At 31.0% G+C, this 14865-nt stretch overlaps 1 protein-coding gene across 1 annotated transcript; it reads right to left on the reverse strand.

Moving 5' to 3' along the window:
- Positions 1-1769: 1769 nt before the first annotated feature.
- Positions 1770-11396, reverse strand: LOC143911308 (pre-piRNA 3'-exonuclease trimmer-like). Its single transcript, XM_077430159.1, has 11 exons — positions 11125-11396; positions 10750-10984; positions 8683-8822; positions 8475-8601; positions 8068-8402; positions 6680-6807; positions 6458-6600; positions 6296-6382; positions 2465-2553; positions 2287-2385; positions 1770-2212 (listed from the first exon to the last, which is right to left on the reverse strand). The coding sequence occupies exons 1-11, from the start codon at positions 11250-11252 to the stop codon at positions 2146-2148; spliced, it is 1578 nt and encodes a 525-aa protein (XP_077286285.1). The 5' UTR covers positions 11253-11396; the 3' UTR covers positions 1770-2145.
- Between the last annotated feature and the right edge of the window lie 3469 nt (positions 11397-14865).

Genomic DNA, 14865 nt, shown 5'->3' on the forward strand with positions numbered 1-14865 from the left:
CACGGTAAGGTTCCATAGCCCCTTGAGTCGATGACCAGCAGATGGAGACCACGGAAATAGCAATGTTTATGCGCGTGCAAATGACACGGAGGGCGTGGGTGGTTCACCGTTGTCGGTGAAAGCTCGTGGAAATGCCGACGTTTCGCAACTGCTAAAGCTCACACATCTTCACCAAGGAGACGACGAAATTCCACCTCAATTTACTGCCGTCGGCTAAAGCTCGAGGAAGTCCAGGAAAAATAATTACACCCCAACACAACACAGTAAAATAATGCACAAGTCATTCGTAATGCAGATTTCATTACATTGGAAGTGTATTGGGTGGTGTTTATTCTATCAATAATGTTCAAGTGCGACGTTATGATTTTTTTCGCAATGTTTGTGCAATAATTTTCCTTAAATTGAGATGAGCCGTTGGCAGTTTTATAAATAAAATCGGCCTCGCGTGAAAACAAACAGATTATTTTAAAACAGCGGTAAAACCAACGTATATCACATACCCTAAGGTCAGGTGAAATCGACCTTTAGCAATGATGATATTTTATATGGAACCGGAGCACTTTGTCTTCGACCACGAACGATTGCCAAAAATATAGAGATTTTTTTTATTGCAATATAAAATAATACACTTTGGAGCATTTTAAAATAAATGGGAAATGTTGATATCATATCATATCAAGTTTATTATTTGTATAATTCGAACAGTTTATTTTTCTTACAATATACCCGTTATTGATTATGCAGTTTTAATGCTAGTAAATTATCGATAATTGTGATTGTTAGTCAGCTATTGTTGTGTAAAGGTATTCCTAACTCAATTCTGTTCTTCACTCTACCGAGCAACAAGCAATGATCTTTATTATCTTGTCCTCTATACCCTCTTGGAGATCATTCGAGTACCTCTTCTATCTTATCTTCCAGCCACATTACCATTGAAATCTCCTTACTCGCTCTACTAATATCAGCTATTCTAATTGTACGTTTTTCGCTACCCTTTTCGTTATACCAAATATTCATATAAACTTTCATTATTCGCGAAGTGTATTATACTTAGTTCAAAATTATGGCATTCAGTGGTCTAGTTTTATGTACATGTGTACATAAATACATAATGACTAGTAAAAAGTTTCATTTTAAGTAAAGTCAGTCCTTTTGAGTAGAGCAGATGGAGTCTAACTACATACATACATAGATATGTCTGCAAACTGAATATTGAGAGTTCCTAAATACATCCTCAAATACTGCATCAAACAGCTTAGGAAAGACAATTTGCCTTATCCCACACCATTTTCAAATTTGAACTTACATATATGGTTTTGTTCAAAGCCCAACCAAAGTTGTAACGTTTTTGTTGGTTCCCGTCAGCAGTCCCACACAAGGTTCTGGAATTTGCAGTATTCTGACGTAAAATACATATGTTTTATATATAAAATTAAATATGAATGAATGAAAAAGTAGATTATACATGCATACACACACACAAACATATATGTATGTATATTATATATGCATATATATACATACATATGCAGTATTGAAATGAAAAGTAAAATCGTCTGTGCATTGCACTCAATCTATTTTGAGGGTGAAATATGCAAATGCAACGTTTCTGGTTTGTATCATAAGATTTTCATTGACATTTCCGGTTCATTGATGCGATTCAATATGATACAAAAGTATGTACACGCATGTGTATGTATGAATGTATATTTATGACCCATTTATATATGATTGTATATATTTATGTATTCAAAAATAAAAAAACAATTTGAGTTTTGTTGAAAATTTCAATAAAAATAATAGCATTTCAAATACATATATACAAAAAACAATGAAAATACAAAGCACATCTTAACAGCGCGGAAAATCCCTGTAAAATAAGAGATTAAAAAAAAAAAAATTGGGTATAATATGTATGTACATACATGTGGATTTTACGGATTAAATTAAGTTAATTTTTAACGCCAGCAGTACAATTAAATATCACAAAAACATTATGATATTACAAAGTTTAATTCACTAATACAAGTTACAATTGAAAATTACATCGTTCTTTCATTAATAAATAAGAGTATTCATCAAATATGTTAAATTCTAATACATTTTAGTAATTTTATAGTTCAGTTGTATGTGGGAATGGTTGGCTTATAACTTTTTGAGCTGATAAAAAATCAAAGCCATTGTGCTAATACTCGACAAGAAAAATCCACTCCTGAAAATGGAAATCTTTGTTGAAATATATTATTTATAAGATATTATATTATAATGTAATACTGTAAAACCTACCAAAGTGTCACCCTTAAAATTGGCGAATGTTTGATTGGATTAAAGACCGACACGTCATAATCTTTACTATGCTTGAATTCTTCAAAAATTTTCCTACAACTGAAAATTAACAAAAAAATATTAAAAAATGTATTTATGTGTAAACTATTTGTACTTAAACTGGAAAATAAGCATCTACGTGAAAGTTCCAGTGACAGCAATCAGCACGGAGGTTTTTCCGTACTTCCTCACATCGACAGATCCGTATCTCGACAGCATGCTTGCAATCTGTACGTAATAAACGAATACATCAGTTTTAAAAATCAAAACATTTTCTATTTCAAAATCATGTCATTGTCAAACGTTTGTACTGCCAAGACCATATGTACGGTGTTATATAATGCGAAACTACTGGCGTTTTTTTTCACGTGCAAAAAAAGACACTTATAAGCGTAACTAAAATAGCAATCTTGAAATAACCGGGCAGCCTGCACAGATTATCATCTGTCTGCTGTATGTACAATTAGTGACTCTTTCATCCAGTATTCGTGAAAGCTTTGGATGCGTGCCAACGTTTTTGAAACAATAAAATATAATAACACCCGGTAACATACAATCCGTAATCGTATTAAGTATTATCGAGCTAAATGGAATTTTCAGCATCTCCATGTGACCTACAGAATATAAGGTAGAGAAAAAAATACGGCTGATCTATGGATCTATGTAAATTTTGAATCCTAAAGCAGTGTTAGATTCAGATTAGCTTAGGTGAGGTCAACAGGGAAATCCTTATAAACTGTTGAATGGTCAAAGGAAGTACATAGTACTAGTCAAAGACTTCTTCTTCTAATTTCAAATCCGTATTCGGACGTAGGCGACTACCATGAGCAGACATCGTTTATGGCCCGTGCGAATTCTTCCCTATCATGGGCAAGTCGAAATAACTTTTCGAGACCGAGTCCCATCCATGACCTGATGTTCCGGAGCCAAGAGAGCTTCTTTCTCCCAAGCCACCGTTTGCCTTCTATGATTGTTTGTAAAAGGCGATATTTGGGGCCGCGAATAATGTGGCCAAAATATTCCATCTTACGGCGCTTCAACGTGTCAAGAAGCTCTCTCTTTTTATGAAGAAGCTGGAGGACTGTTGGAGTTGGATGCTTTTTATGAAGAAGCTGGAGGAATCAAAGACTGATAGGGCGAAAACACAGAGTAGTATAGGACGTCATGTGTCTTTGGCTTCCCGCTGTGCACGTGCAGAATGAATATGTTTGGGAGGTCACACGTGTTTCCATGTACAACCGAAAAGTTTTTCATAGATTTCTTCAAATATGGGATTCACCGTTATCGATCACTGTCAAGCAATGATAAATACAAGGATAAAATATCATCGAAAACATTCCAGGGGGTGATTTTTAGGACTGTATACCAGTGGCGGCTCGTGAGAATTAGCAGTGGGAGGACTGCAGAGATGAATCGAGCTGTAGTAGGTCGTTGACCATACCGGTGATCAAATGCAAACAAAAATAGCATGCATATGTAACATAGTAGGAGGGCTGCAGGCCCACAGTCCATATAGACGAGCCGCCACTGCTGTATACCATGTATATATAATATAACCAGCAGCATGGACTAGTGCATATCTTGCTATGGTCAGTGTGGTTACGAGTTCGAGTCACACTGGTTGTTGCTGGCCAGATCTTGGTTTGTGACCAGGTTGGTAGAGTTTGCTAATTTTTCTGATTTTCATTGAAACGGTTCCTGCAAAATTGGCTTTCCCTCAATTTCAATTTACATCGTAGTTTGACAGTTTTTAAAAGTGTCATGGCGATCGCCCGCATTCTACATAAAATTTCAGGGGTGACACCAGAGAAATGTAAAAATGATTTTTAAATAAATGTAAAAATATCCCTCGGTGGCGCCGGATACTCAATTATATTAATAACCAATTATTTAAGTTTGATTAATATAAACATCGTTAATTTTATATTATACATATGTTTGTTGAAACTAAATCACACATTAATGTAAGAGTTCCCAAGAACAGATAAATACAAAAAAGTGGATAAAAATAATCCGCCAACTGAGAAAATAAACGGATTGGCCACCAACGCCCATCACCACCATATACTCAAATTGTAAATAAATCTATATCAAAATGAAACTTTAATTTCGTATTTTGGGCATTTTGCTATTAATACTTAATTGATGCTAAAATTCGGAATAGATGCTAATAGATGCTAAATTCGTAAAATATGCGAATAGATGCTAAAATCACAAACAAAAGTGAAATTTGCATAAAATTTATAAAATTAATAGATTATTTAGAAGGGTCTTCCTATTCCTTTGCCCATTTATTATGTGAAGAAATTGAGGGGATAAAACAGAGCTTGCAGTTTACCATAGACGGTGTTTTTCCTGTCAAAACCAAGCAACTGCTTTTGTCTACTATTGTAAACAAAAGAAGACAGTCGGAGCTGTGTATCCAAAAGGTTGCTCAAAAAAGCGTCTTAAAACTAAACTCGCACTCAAGACTAAATGAGACAAATCTATTCCTCCAAATATTGATTAAACTATTCAATCCATCTGTGGCAGGTACAAAATCTAATATTAATATTAAAGAAACAGTTTTGTTTTTTAGAAACCTGCCATTGTTTAATGTATTAACAGAGGCTCAATGTTTGGAAGGATATCGGCACTTTTTTAGACAATTAATAGAGAATATAAAAAGTGAATCCACGCCGGATATATTGCTACTATTGATGGCAACAAAAATGAAATATGAAGAGTTTGGTTGTGCAGCTCTAAAATCTATTTGGTGTCCCGTCAATAGTGTGGACGCTGAAAGGTATTTTAGTAAATACAATATAATTGTTACCGATCGTCGCACGAATCTCAAAAAAGAATCTGTAGAAATATGCTCCATGTTTTAATAAATTTTAATTGGTATTATATTTTTATATTCATATTTTTTGTCTTTGTATTTTTATATTCATGTTTTTTTCATTGTAATTTTAATTCCAAAACATTTTTGAATTTTTCTATTATTTTTTAATTGTTGTGCTGTCTTTAAATTGTATATATGTACATGTCTCTAGTGATGACCCTGATTATATTCCGTGCGTTGTAAGAAATGAAAAGAAAAGCATTGGTAAAGGCGCTTCTATTATTAAAACATTTTTCTGACTAGGGGGAGTTTTTAGGGGTTTGAAAATATGATTTGTAAAAGCAGCAGAGGATAACTTCATCCATAGTAAAAATGTCAAAGGATGGAGGAAGTTTTCGAGCTTCTTTCAAAGATTAATTTCTATACACAACACATCTGCAATGGTTCAAAATTTAGATTGTCAAGAGATTTAAATGGAATTGCATCCTGAACTTTTTTGAATTGCATGAATCAAATCTCTAATTGATAGAAAAATAAGTGTTTTATGTATATTATAATACACTCAAGAAAATTGGCATACTTTGGTAATGAAAAGAAGAAGGTCCATAAGTCGTAAAATTTCCTAGTCAAAGTACTTAAGACAGTAGTTTGAGAAGAACTACAAATTGTGCACTAAATCACTAACGAATAGATGGCACTATAATTAAACCAGGTTATCAGCATTACTCTTCAGCTGTGACTTAATTGAATATGAATATTAAGCCTTTCTTCTTTGTTAATATTTCTGAAGTTGCACGTAATTTGAAGTGTAACGTAATTTAAAACCTTTTCATATTAGAATCGGATCAACCCGATTCTATTCCGACATATAATATCAGATTTATGTATATATGAATTAGGTGGGGTGATCCGATTATAATAATAAATAATGCAAGGATAGAAACATATCGCACTGCAGATAACTATCTATAAAAATTGACTCCTGGCAACAACGCAAAATTCTGAAGAATTTTTCAAAATTTAATCTATTTTCAGCTGCACAATATATTCGCGACCATTTTACATTATTCAACGTCAAAGCTTCTCTGGATCATAGCGGCAATACTCACGTGTACATATATACATATATATATTATTGGTCTGTACCTCGGGAAGATCCAAAATTTGATTCTTCAGCAACCTCATGTATAAATATGGCGGACGGTGATTTGCAGGATCATTTTCATTCAAACACTAAAATTAAAAATATTTATGAACATACAAATATTAATTAATATTGATACACATCTGAGTTATATATGTAATTACTAAATGTGGCTGCGAGGCTCTGCTCAGATAAACATTATTGCGATGTATTTTCACAGCGTTAAAGTGTTCATTGGTCGTTAATGGACGATTCGATCCTGAATTATCGCTTCCCAACCAGTGACATATTTTTATGAAACAAAATCCTAAACAAATCGAACGTTTTAATGATTATATTAATATGTATACTATTAATATGATAAAAAAAAGATAAAGATCAATTACCGGTACAGTAAGAATCCCATCCAGCTTGATGGAACCACGGTTTAGTATCAAAATCATCTTTCATTTTAATCCTCGGCGAATACATACAAACGTATTTCCCCTTTTTTTCGTTGAAAAATGTATAGACACTAAAATTATATTTTATTTCAAAGCAATTTGTGTATACATATTACATATAAATTATATATTTAATAAAGGCCTCTATTTAACCGATCAGTAAAAAAAAGCATTTGGTAGGTACAAATAATGGATTGATCAGTGAATATAATAAATGATCAGTTGCTATGCGATCAGTTATTAAATAGAATGATAAGTATTTAAATAATCTGAGCAGTAATTAAACCAAAATGATCAGTATATAAAACGAATTGATAAGATTTTAAAATAAATGATCAATTACACTGTTCGACACAAAAAATGGTTCAGACACGACTTTTCTTATAGATCTATACACAGTAAACACGAATCTGGTAATAAAAAATGTTGATTGGCTCGAGATTCGGAGATATATGTGTTTTTTAAACCGCACGATTTTTCTATATCTTGATGTTGCTCGGTTGATGTCTCAAAATCTGTCAATTTCCTGTTCAAAATGAATATTGGAATCTATAGTCGGGTATTTTATATTTCATTTGTAGTACTTTTCAGCTTTCAAATCTCTCTAAGTAGTCGTCCAGTTAAAATCAAAAGTATGTATTTTCATTTGGGATTTTTTCCCATTGTTAATACTATTTTATATTGAGTATTTTTCTATTGAAAAATGTTTATTGAGATAGTGTTCTGGCCACACTATTTTTTGTTTTCGTTTAAAAGGTTTAATTGGAAGTGAGCTGACTTTTAAATCGGTAAAATTTCCAGCTAAAAACTTATACTAGTATTTACTCGTATTTAAACGAATCTGAATTGAATTAATAGGGATAATATATTAAATTATCTTTATGTGAGGATTAAATAAAAAAACCCCCTCGCTCCAGGTTAATTTCAGTCTCACTGTCTAAGTTCTTGCGTGTCTGTTAAATTAATAAATACCGACCCTAACAACCGAATCTTAAATGAATAGGACCAACCCTAACTTAACCTAACCTAACCTGACCCTTAAATAAATAAATGTTGGCTGCTTTGATCTAAGATGGGCGACGCGCTATCATCCAACTGTCAAAAATTATAATTGATTTGGTTTTACTTATCATTTATATTATTTATCTGATCACTTATTTAATTAATTGCTGATTGAAAAATTGTTATTTACTGATCGAAAAATGAATATTTACTGATCATTTATATTATTTAACTGATCACTTATTTAATAAATTACTGATCGTTAATCTTAATTTTTAACTGATCATTTTAGTTCCCTTTAATACATAATAAAGATGTTTTAGGCATACTTTTGTAGCGATGAATTATCAAATACGGAATCCTTTTTTATTAAATGTTTCAATTTCAAGATAATATATTTGCTATCGTATATTTCTGGGAAAAGTTTATGTACTTCCCGTTTGAACGATTTGTAGCTCGCCGGAAGCGGGGCTATGAATTGATTATAAAACATGGCAATGTCTCCAAATGCATTGTGAAACACCAGAGGCTTTTTATTATCTTCGAGTAGTTTAACGACATGTGAAAAGCCTAATGCGTAATTAAGTACATCGTCGTTGAAAGACGTGTGTTTTGTGGCGGGCTGAGAGTTCGAATTAATGTTTAAATTCTTCCCAATAATAATCTGCAATCGATTAAAAATAAGATTAACACACAAGTTTAATTGGAAACTATCGATTTGCGGAAACATTATCACCTCGCTATTTTCAGTCGTAAAGGTTAGGATTGGAAATGAACTTTTTAATTTATCGATGATGTATAATTGAAGAATAGAATTCTCTTTGATTCTCAAAGTGTCTTTGTCAGATGCTGACGTCATCCATCTGAAACATTCGACGCGAATTAAAACACTAAATTGTACACATAATATAATAATATATATACAGGCTGTTCAAATGCATTACGTCACTACTTTATTTTTGATTTCCCAAAACCGTTCGACGTCTTCGTATCGTAAAAAGTTCTCAATCATTCCATTTTTTAATATATGTGTCAATGAGATTTCTTCGTATTTGTTCAAATAAGGAATTCCTTCATAAGCAAACTGAAATTGTAAAATTTAAATATATATATATATATATATATATATATATATATATATATATATATATATATATATATATATATATATATATATATATATACATGTAGGGTTGGAATTGAACGAAAGGCTGATGTATGTATGTTACGACTGATTGTGAGAAGGGGATGAAAAGAGATGTAACGTTTAGTCGCAGTTGGACCTGTGCTCAGCGTGTAGTTTATTAAGCTCCGCTTAATAAACTACATGACTGAAAACGCACGTGTTTGGTCTTCCGTCAGGATTCTCTACCACATATGTACATATTAAAAGTCGACTCAATTCTCTTTGTATAATATAACATTTCATACATAAGTGTCATCCAATTTCCGTAACAATTAGGGATTACAATACAAAATTTCACCATCTTTGTAAACTATTTTATCGCGAATTAAGTACATACCTATATACAGGTATATTTATATACATATTATTGCATTATATTATATAAAAAATCGATGCGAACGGAGTATTATGGATTAGGTTGCTTCGAATTCGTTTATTTTTAGTATTAAATGAGGCAATTTCAAATTGATTAATTCAATGGCAACACAGATATTATAGAAATTTTAATAAAAAGCGATCAGACGGTTGTTAAATTATGATCCAAATTTTAATATAAATAAAGACGATTGGTTAAAAATAAAAATATATTTATTATTACGAATTTAATTTAATGCATTTATGTGACATTATTCATTTTTAATGATTTACGATTCAATTTAAGTTAGCGTTTTTAGGAAAAACAACCACCTACGGTGGTCTAATCCACGATAAACGTTTTTTTTCATTTACTGGTAAATACCGGTATAATGGTAGTATAAAAAACCATTCACCGTTTACCAGTTTGTGAAATTTGACGATAAATTGCTATCCCTAGTAACAATAATAAAAAATAAAAACAACGAAAATGTGATCGGTGATTAATTTTTAAAAATATTTTTTATTGAGTTTTGTTATCATGTTTCCGGCCATAGTGACGCTTTAGGGCAGCCTGTAAGCTCATTGTGGTCTAATTTTAATTTTTTGAAATAAATCCTGGTAAAAATCGATCATCTCGGGGTCACATTTTCTTACTATCATAAAATTTTATGTATTGATACTTCATATACATATGTAAATAAAGTAAAAATGAATACAATTGGAATTAAAAAATCCATTTTTAATACTGTAATAATAATAATATGCTATATGAAAGTTTACATATGTACTAGCGTTGTTTATAAGTCTGCTTTTCAAACAAAAATAAGTTGTGCCGTATAGAATGGTCGAAGTCACGATTATTCAAAAAATACAAATTGTTAAGGTTAGGCTCTATTGGGTTGATAATAACATGTGCTGAATTTTACCAAAACATTAAGCAGCAGAATGAAGCTATTCGGGAAGTAAAATCTTCAGCCAAGTACAAATAAATAAAGGCGAGTGTTGGGAAAAATATATTATTTAATATTGTTATTTTGATAGTTCAAGAGTACTATATGTAGTTTGTGTTGTGTCATTTATGATTGATATTATAGAAATAAACATTAGAAATATTGAAGTATGCGTTTCTTTAGGTTGTTTCGCGTTTTGCTCTTAGATTTCTTTATCTCACACGACATTGGTAAAATAATTATCTGGAAATGCTGCTACATACTGCATATTTATAATTATAATTATATGCATATTTATAGATTTTTTTCACAGATCATGCTCTTGGTGCTATAAAATTAACATTTTACGAACTACATACTACATATTTAATTTCAAAAATATCCCATTACTTATAGGTAGCTCAAAAACGTATTGCTGGAAAGCGGAAGTTTATTTATGAATACATTTTATAACACGTTTCAGAATATTTTAAGATAGCACTGCATAATAACTTATAAATATATATGTATGTACATACCTTGTTGAAGTCAAAGTTATGTTTCTCTAAGAAAGTTAAAACAGAGGCTTCGAAAGTACACGTTTGATTTATACTGCCAATAAATTGCGGACATAGATGAAAGGTATACGTAGCAGATGCGTAAGTGTTCAAATCTCTATCAAAATGAAATATCGATAGTCCGATTTGTGTGGCGATGATTCCTTGAGTACCTTTTCTATGTTTATTGTATCTTTCCTCTACCGAATCAAATAAACTGAAATAAATACATACGACTTTTATGTATATATATATATAAACATATGTTTAAAAGTACATCAAATACATATATAAAAATAAATTTGGATTGGGTTACAAGTTCTATTTACTTTTTATAGAAATATGTTGTTGACTAACCTATTAGAGCAATCGTCTCTCGTGCGAAGTCCTGATAGTTCAATATCGAGAGATATAAATTTACATGTGGGGATTTCTTTGCGTAAATTTTCCAAAACTGATGGAAAATTATATTTTGTGACCTCCATTTTCGATTTTGAAAGTGTAATCTTCTGTCACATCGACGACGTGCGAAAGCCGGTGGGTTTTGCTTTCATCTGACGTTTAGTTTTAGGTTAGCATTCGAAAGTGACAGTTCGTTCTGTGGTCGTAGCACTCATATACACGGCAATGGCCGAACGAGCAAATCGACTGCTTCTTAATTGGTGGTAATTTGATTATTAGTCACATTGCGATCGCCTAAAAGACAATTTTTGCCATGAAAATCACGAATACGGAATATTTAGCACTCGAGCTCTTGTTAGTGATAGTTATCGTTAGTATTTTATTTTATTTTATTAATTGAAAAATCAACAGACAGGATGTACATAGATATGTATAAAAAAAACAAATAGTAAATAAATAATATATGTAACATCCGAGTCCAATAATAGATTTTTACAAAAATGAAAAAGATAAATATAAGGAAAACAAATTAAAAAGGGAAGAATAAAGGCATGACAAAATATGTAGAACATTGCATAATTAAACTATAGTATTAAAATATTTGGAAAAGGTTATAAAATAGATTATAAGAAGAAATTGAAATTTACAAATATAAAACAAATGAAAAAGGTAAATACAAAATAAACAAATGAAAAGGAAAAGAATGAAAGCTATAATATGATTAAATAGCACATTACATAACTAAACTAAAGTATAAAAATATTGGAAATATTGGAAAAATAGAATAGGAGAAGAAATGAATCAATCGGTCAAGATTCTCTTGATGTTAGACCTGAATTGATGTAGGGAAATACCAAATAGATCAACCTCATTCAGCTCTCCGTTAAACATACGATAAACGCGCTGCAGATAAAAATATTTTTGGGAATTAGTATTGAAAGGATCAAGTGAAAAGAGTGCAACGCGTCTAGAGTACCGAAATGGGATTCTGAAATTAACCTTATTCAGTAAATCAGAACAATCAAGGAAACCATTTATGAGCTTAAAGAAGAATATAGCATCAGTATGTCGTCGCCTGACAGAAAGATTGTCAAAAGAAAGGATTTTTAAAATGTCGGAAACAGTAGAATGGGTATAGGTAGGAAAAAGGTAGCGTAAGGATTTAATAAATTTAAGTTGAACTTTCTCAATACAATTAATATGGGATAAATAAAAAGGTGACCAGATAATTGAGGCAAATTCAAGGTGAGACCTTACAAAGGAAAAATAAAGTAATTTTAGTACATAAGGATCATTAAAGGGTTTTGTTGAGCGGAGTAGGAATCCAAGAGATTTAAATGCTTTGTTGGTAATAAAAGAAATATGTTCAGAGAAATCTAGTTTATTATTGAGTATTACACCAAGATCCTTAATAGAAGATGACGTGTTAAGGATTGAATGATTTAATTGATATTGATTAGTAATAATTGATTTATTTCTAGTGAAATTTAAAATAGAGCATTTTTCTAGATTAATAAAAAGATCATTAAGTATGAGGGACTTTTCGACTGCCAGATGTTCCGTTATAGAGATTTTTGTGACTTATGGGCGAGCGCTTTTTGACCAATAATCACCGAACCATTTTGGACACCGTTAGTCTTATCAAGTTGAAATTTAGTATCGTTTATTGAAATTCTTATCGATACAACGCAAATCTTTAAGTTGACCGGAAATGGTACCTCCTCTTATAGGTATCCTCTTTTTTTTACAAACCTCCGTTACGTTTCACTTACGACTATTACAAACCTCCTTTACGTTTCACTTACGATTAAAATTCAGGAAAAAAATTGCCTCTTATCAGATCGTTTTCATACTTTGCCATATTGCTCATTTTGGTCATCAATATAAGTAAATGGATCCTCCGCCATTACGATAGAGATAGAATATCGTTTAAGACGCGTTTGAAGTTTGCAAATTAGAAATCTGGGTGACGTCTATGTAGTCTTTAATTTTATTATCTCCCAAAGTGCTCTGCAGATTAAACGATTTTTTTTACATGTAATAAAAATTTAATACGTTAATATTTTTTGTTTACTCTAGAGATTCAAGGTTTTTATGTTTTTCTTAGAAATCTTTCAATACATTGAACTGAAATTTCATATTTAGCCGCTTAAGCGTAATAAAAAGTATGTAATATATGAAATTTAGTGAAGACACATCAACCGGATGTGGTTAAATATTGTTCCACTTTTCTTTGACTGTTTCTTCCACAATTCTTTATGAAAGAATTCCAGTATAATCCTAGTATCAATATACCTATATGTAATGAAAAAAAATAGCAAATCTGATAAACTGAAGTGGTATTTTTTCACTTTGAAATGTCAAAAATCTGTGACCACGCGATTTTTTCCACACTACTGAACGTATCGAGCAGTAAATTTATATATTTGTATTCTTTATGTACTAGCTTAGAGTTGGTAAGGTTTCGGCTAGAATTCGTAAGCCAGAAGTAGTAATTTAAAAAAAATATATAATTCAATATTTTATTTGACGTTTTAAATTGTAGTCTTCTTTTATGCTTATAATATTTATGGTGATAATAAGTAATAAAATTAAAAAAAAATCCGACAAGGTTATTGATCACTTGAGTTTTGAAGTTGTATGTAGTACATACATACTACATATGTATGTATATTAAAATCCCTATGGTATCATTATATATATAATATAGTATATATAATAGCGTCATAGTATATATACAATAGCACTATTCTGTGTGTATGTCTGAGATAACGCTCGCCGTAGTATAATAGTCGTTCCGATTCTACATATGGTGAAAAAACCTGTATATATACTGTTTGCTACCAATATTTCCTTTAGGGAAATAGTCACACGAGCATTTAGTGCCATATATTGAAAATTAATTAAATTTTCTACCGGTGGTAGGTAGTTTTAATACATACCTCCTTTACGTTTCACTTACGATTACAATTCAGGAAAAAGTTTGCCTCTTATCCGATCGTTTTCATACTTTGCCATATTGCTCATTTTGGTCATCGATATAAGTAATTTATAATACACCCTGAAATTTTCAAAAAAAAAACCAAAACCACGAGTTGAAATTTCAACGGACACAACACTAATGTATTATACTACCGAGAACCTTTCACGCTTTCGACAATATTTCCGTGCATTATAAATTGATAGAAATACATAAAAATAATGCCGTATATGTATTATTTTACCGTTAATAAGCGTCATTATAGTGTTTTAGTTTTGGTGGCCAATAACTGTAATTGCAACGTTTCTTATGTTTTAAACTCGGAATACATACGAACTTATACCTAAATACATAATATTCACCAAACTATGAGGGAATTAAACAAGTTTACTAATTATATATATATATATATATATATATATATATATATATATATATATATATATATATATATATATATATATATACATATATATATATATATATATAAAAATAATACTGCAGTGACAAATTTGAGGCCGGAAAAAAGTTTGCTTCTATTATTAATTATTGAAAACCGAGACGTTAATGAAAATGAAAGATAAAATATCCGACTATTGATTCCAATAGATATTCATTATGAACAGGAGATTGACAGATTTTGAGACATCGACCGAACAACATCAAGATAAAGAAAAATCGTGCGATTTAAAAAACACATACATATATCTCCGAAT

The sequence above is a fragment of the Arctopsyche grandis genome, chromosome 4, assembly GCF_051622035.1.
Source record: "Arctopsyche grandis isolate Sample6627 chromosome 4, ASM5162203v2, whole genome shotgun sequence".
In the NCBI taxonomy this organism is placed as follows: Eukaryota; Metazoa; Arthropoda; class Insecta; order Trichoptera; family Hydropsychidae; genus Arctopsyche; species Arctopsyche grandis.

Bases quoted from the DNA above. Each gene is read 5' to 3' on its own strand.
- LOC143911308 (XM_077430159.1), bottom strand. From the start codon at position 11,252: ATGGAGGTCACAAAATATAATTTTCCATCAGTTTTGGAAAATTTACGC. The intron at 8,823-10,749 runs GTATGTACATAC...TTACAATTTCAG, and splicing joins ATAACTTTGACTTCAACAAG to TTTGCTTATGAAGGAATTCC. The intron at 2,554-6,295 runs GTACAGACCAAT...TATTACGTACAG, and splicing joins AAATTTTGGATCTTCCCGAG to ATTGCAAGCATGCTGTCGAG.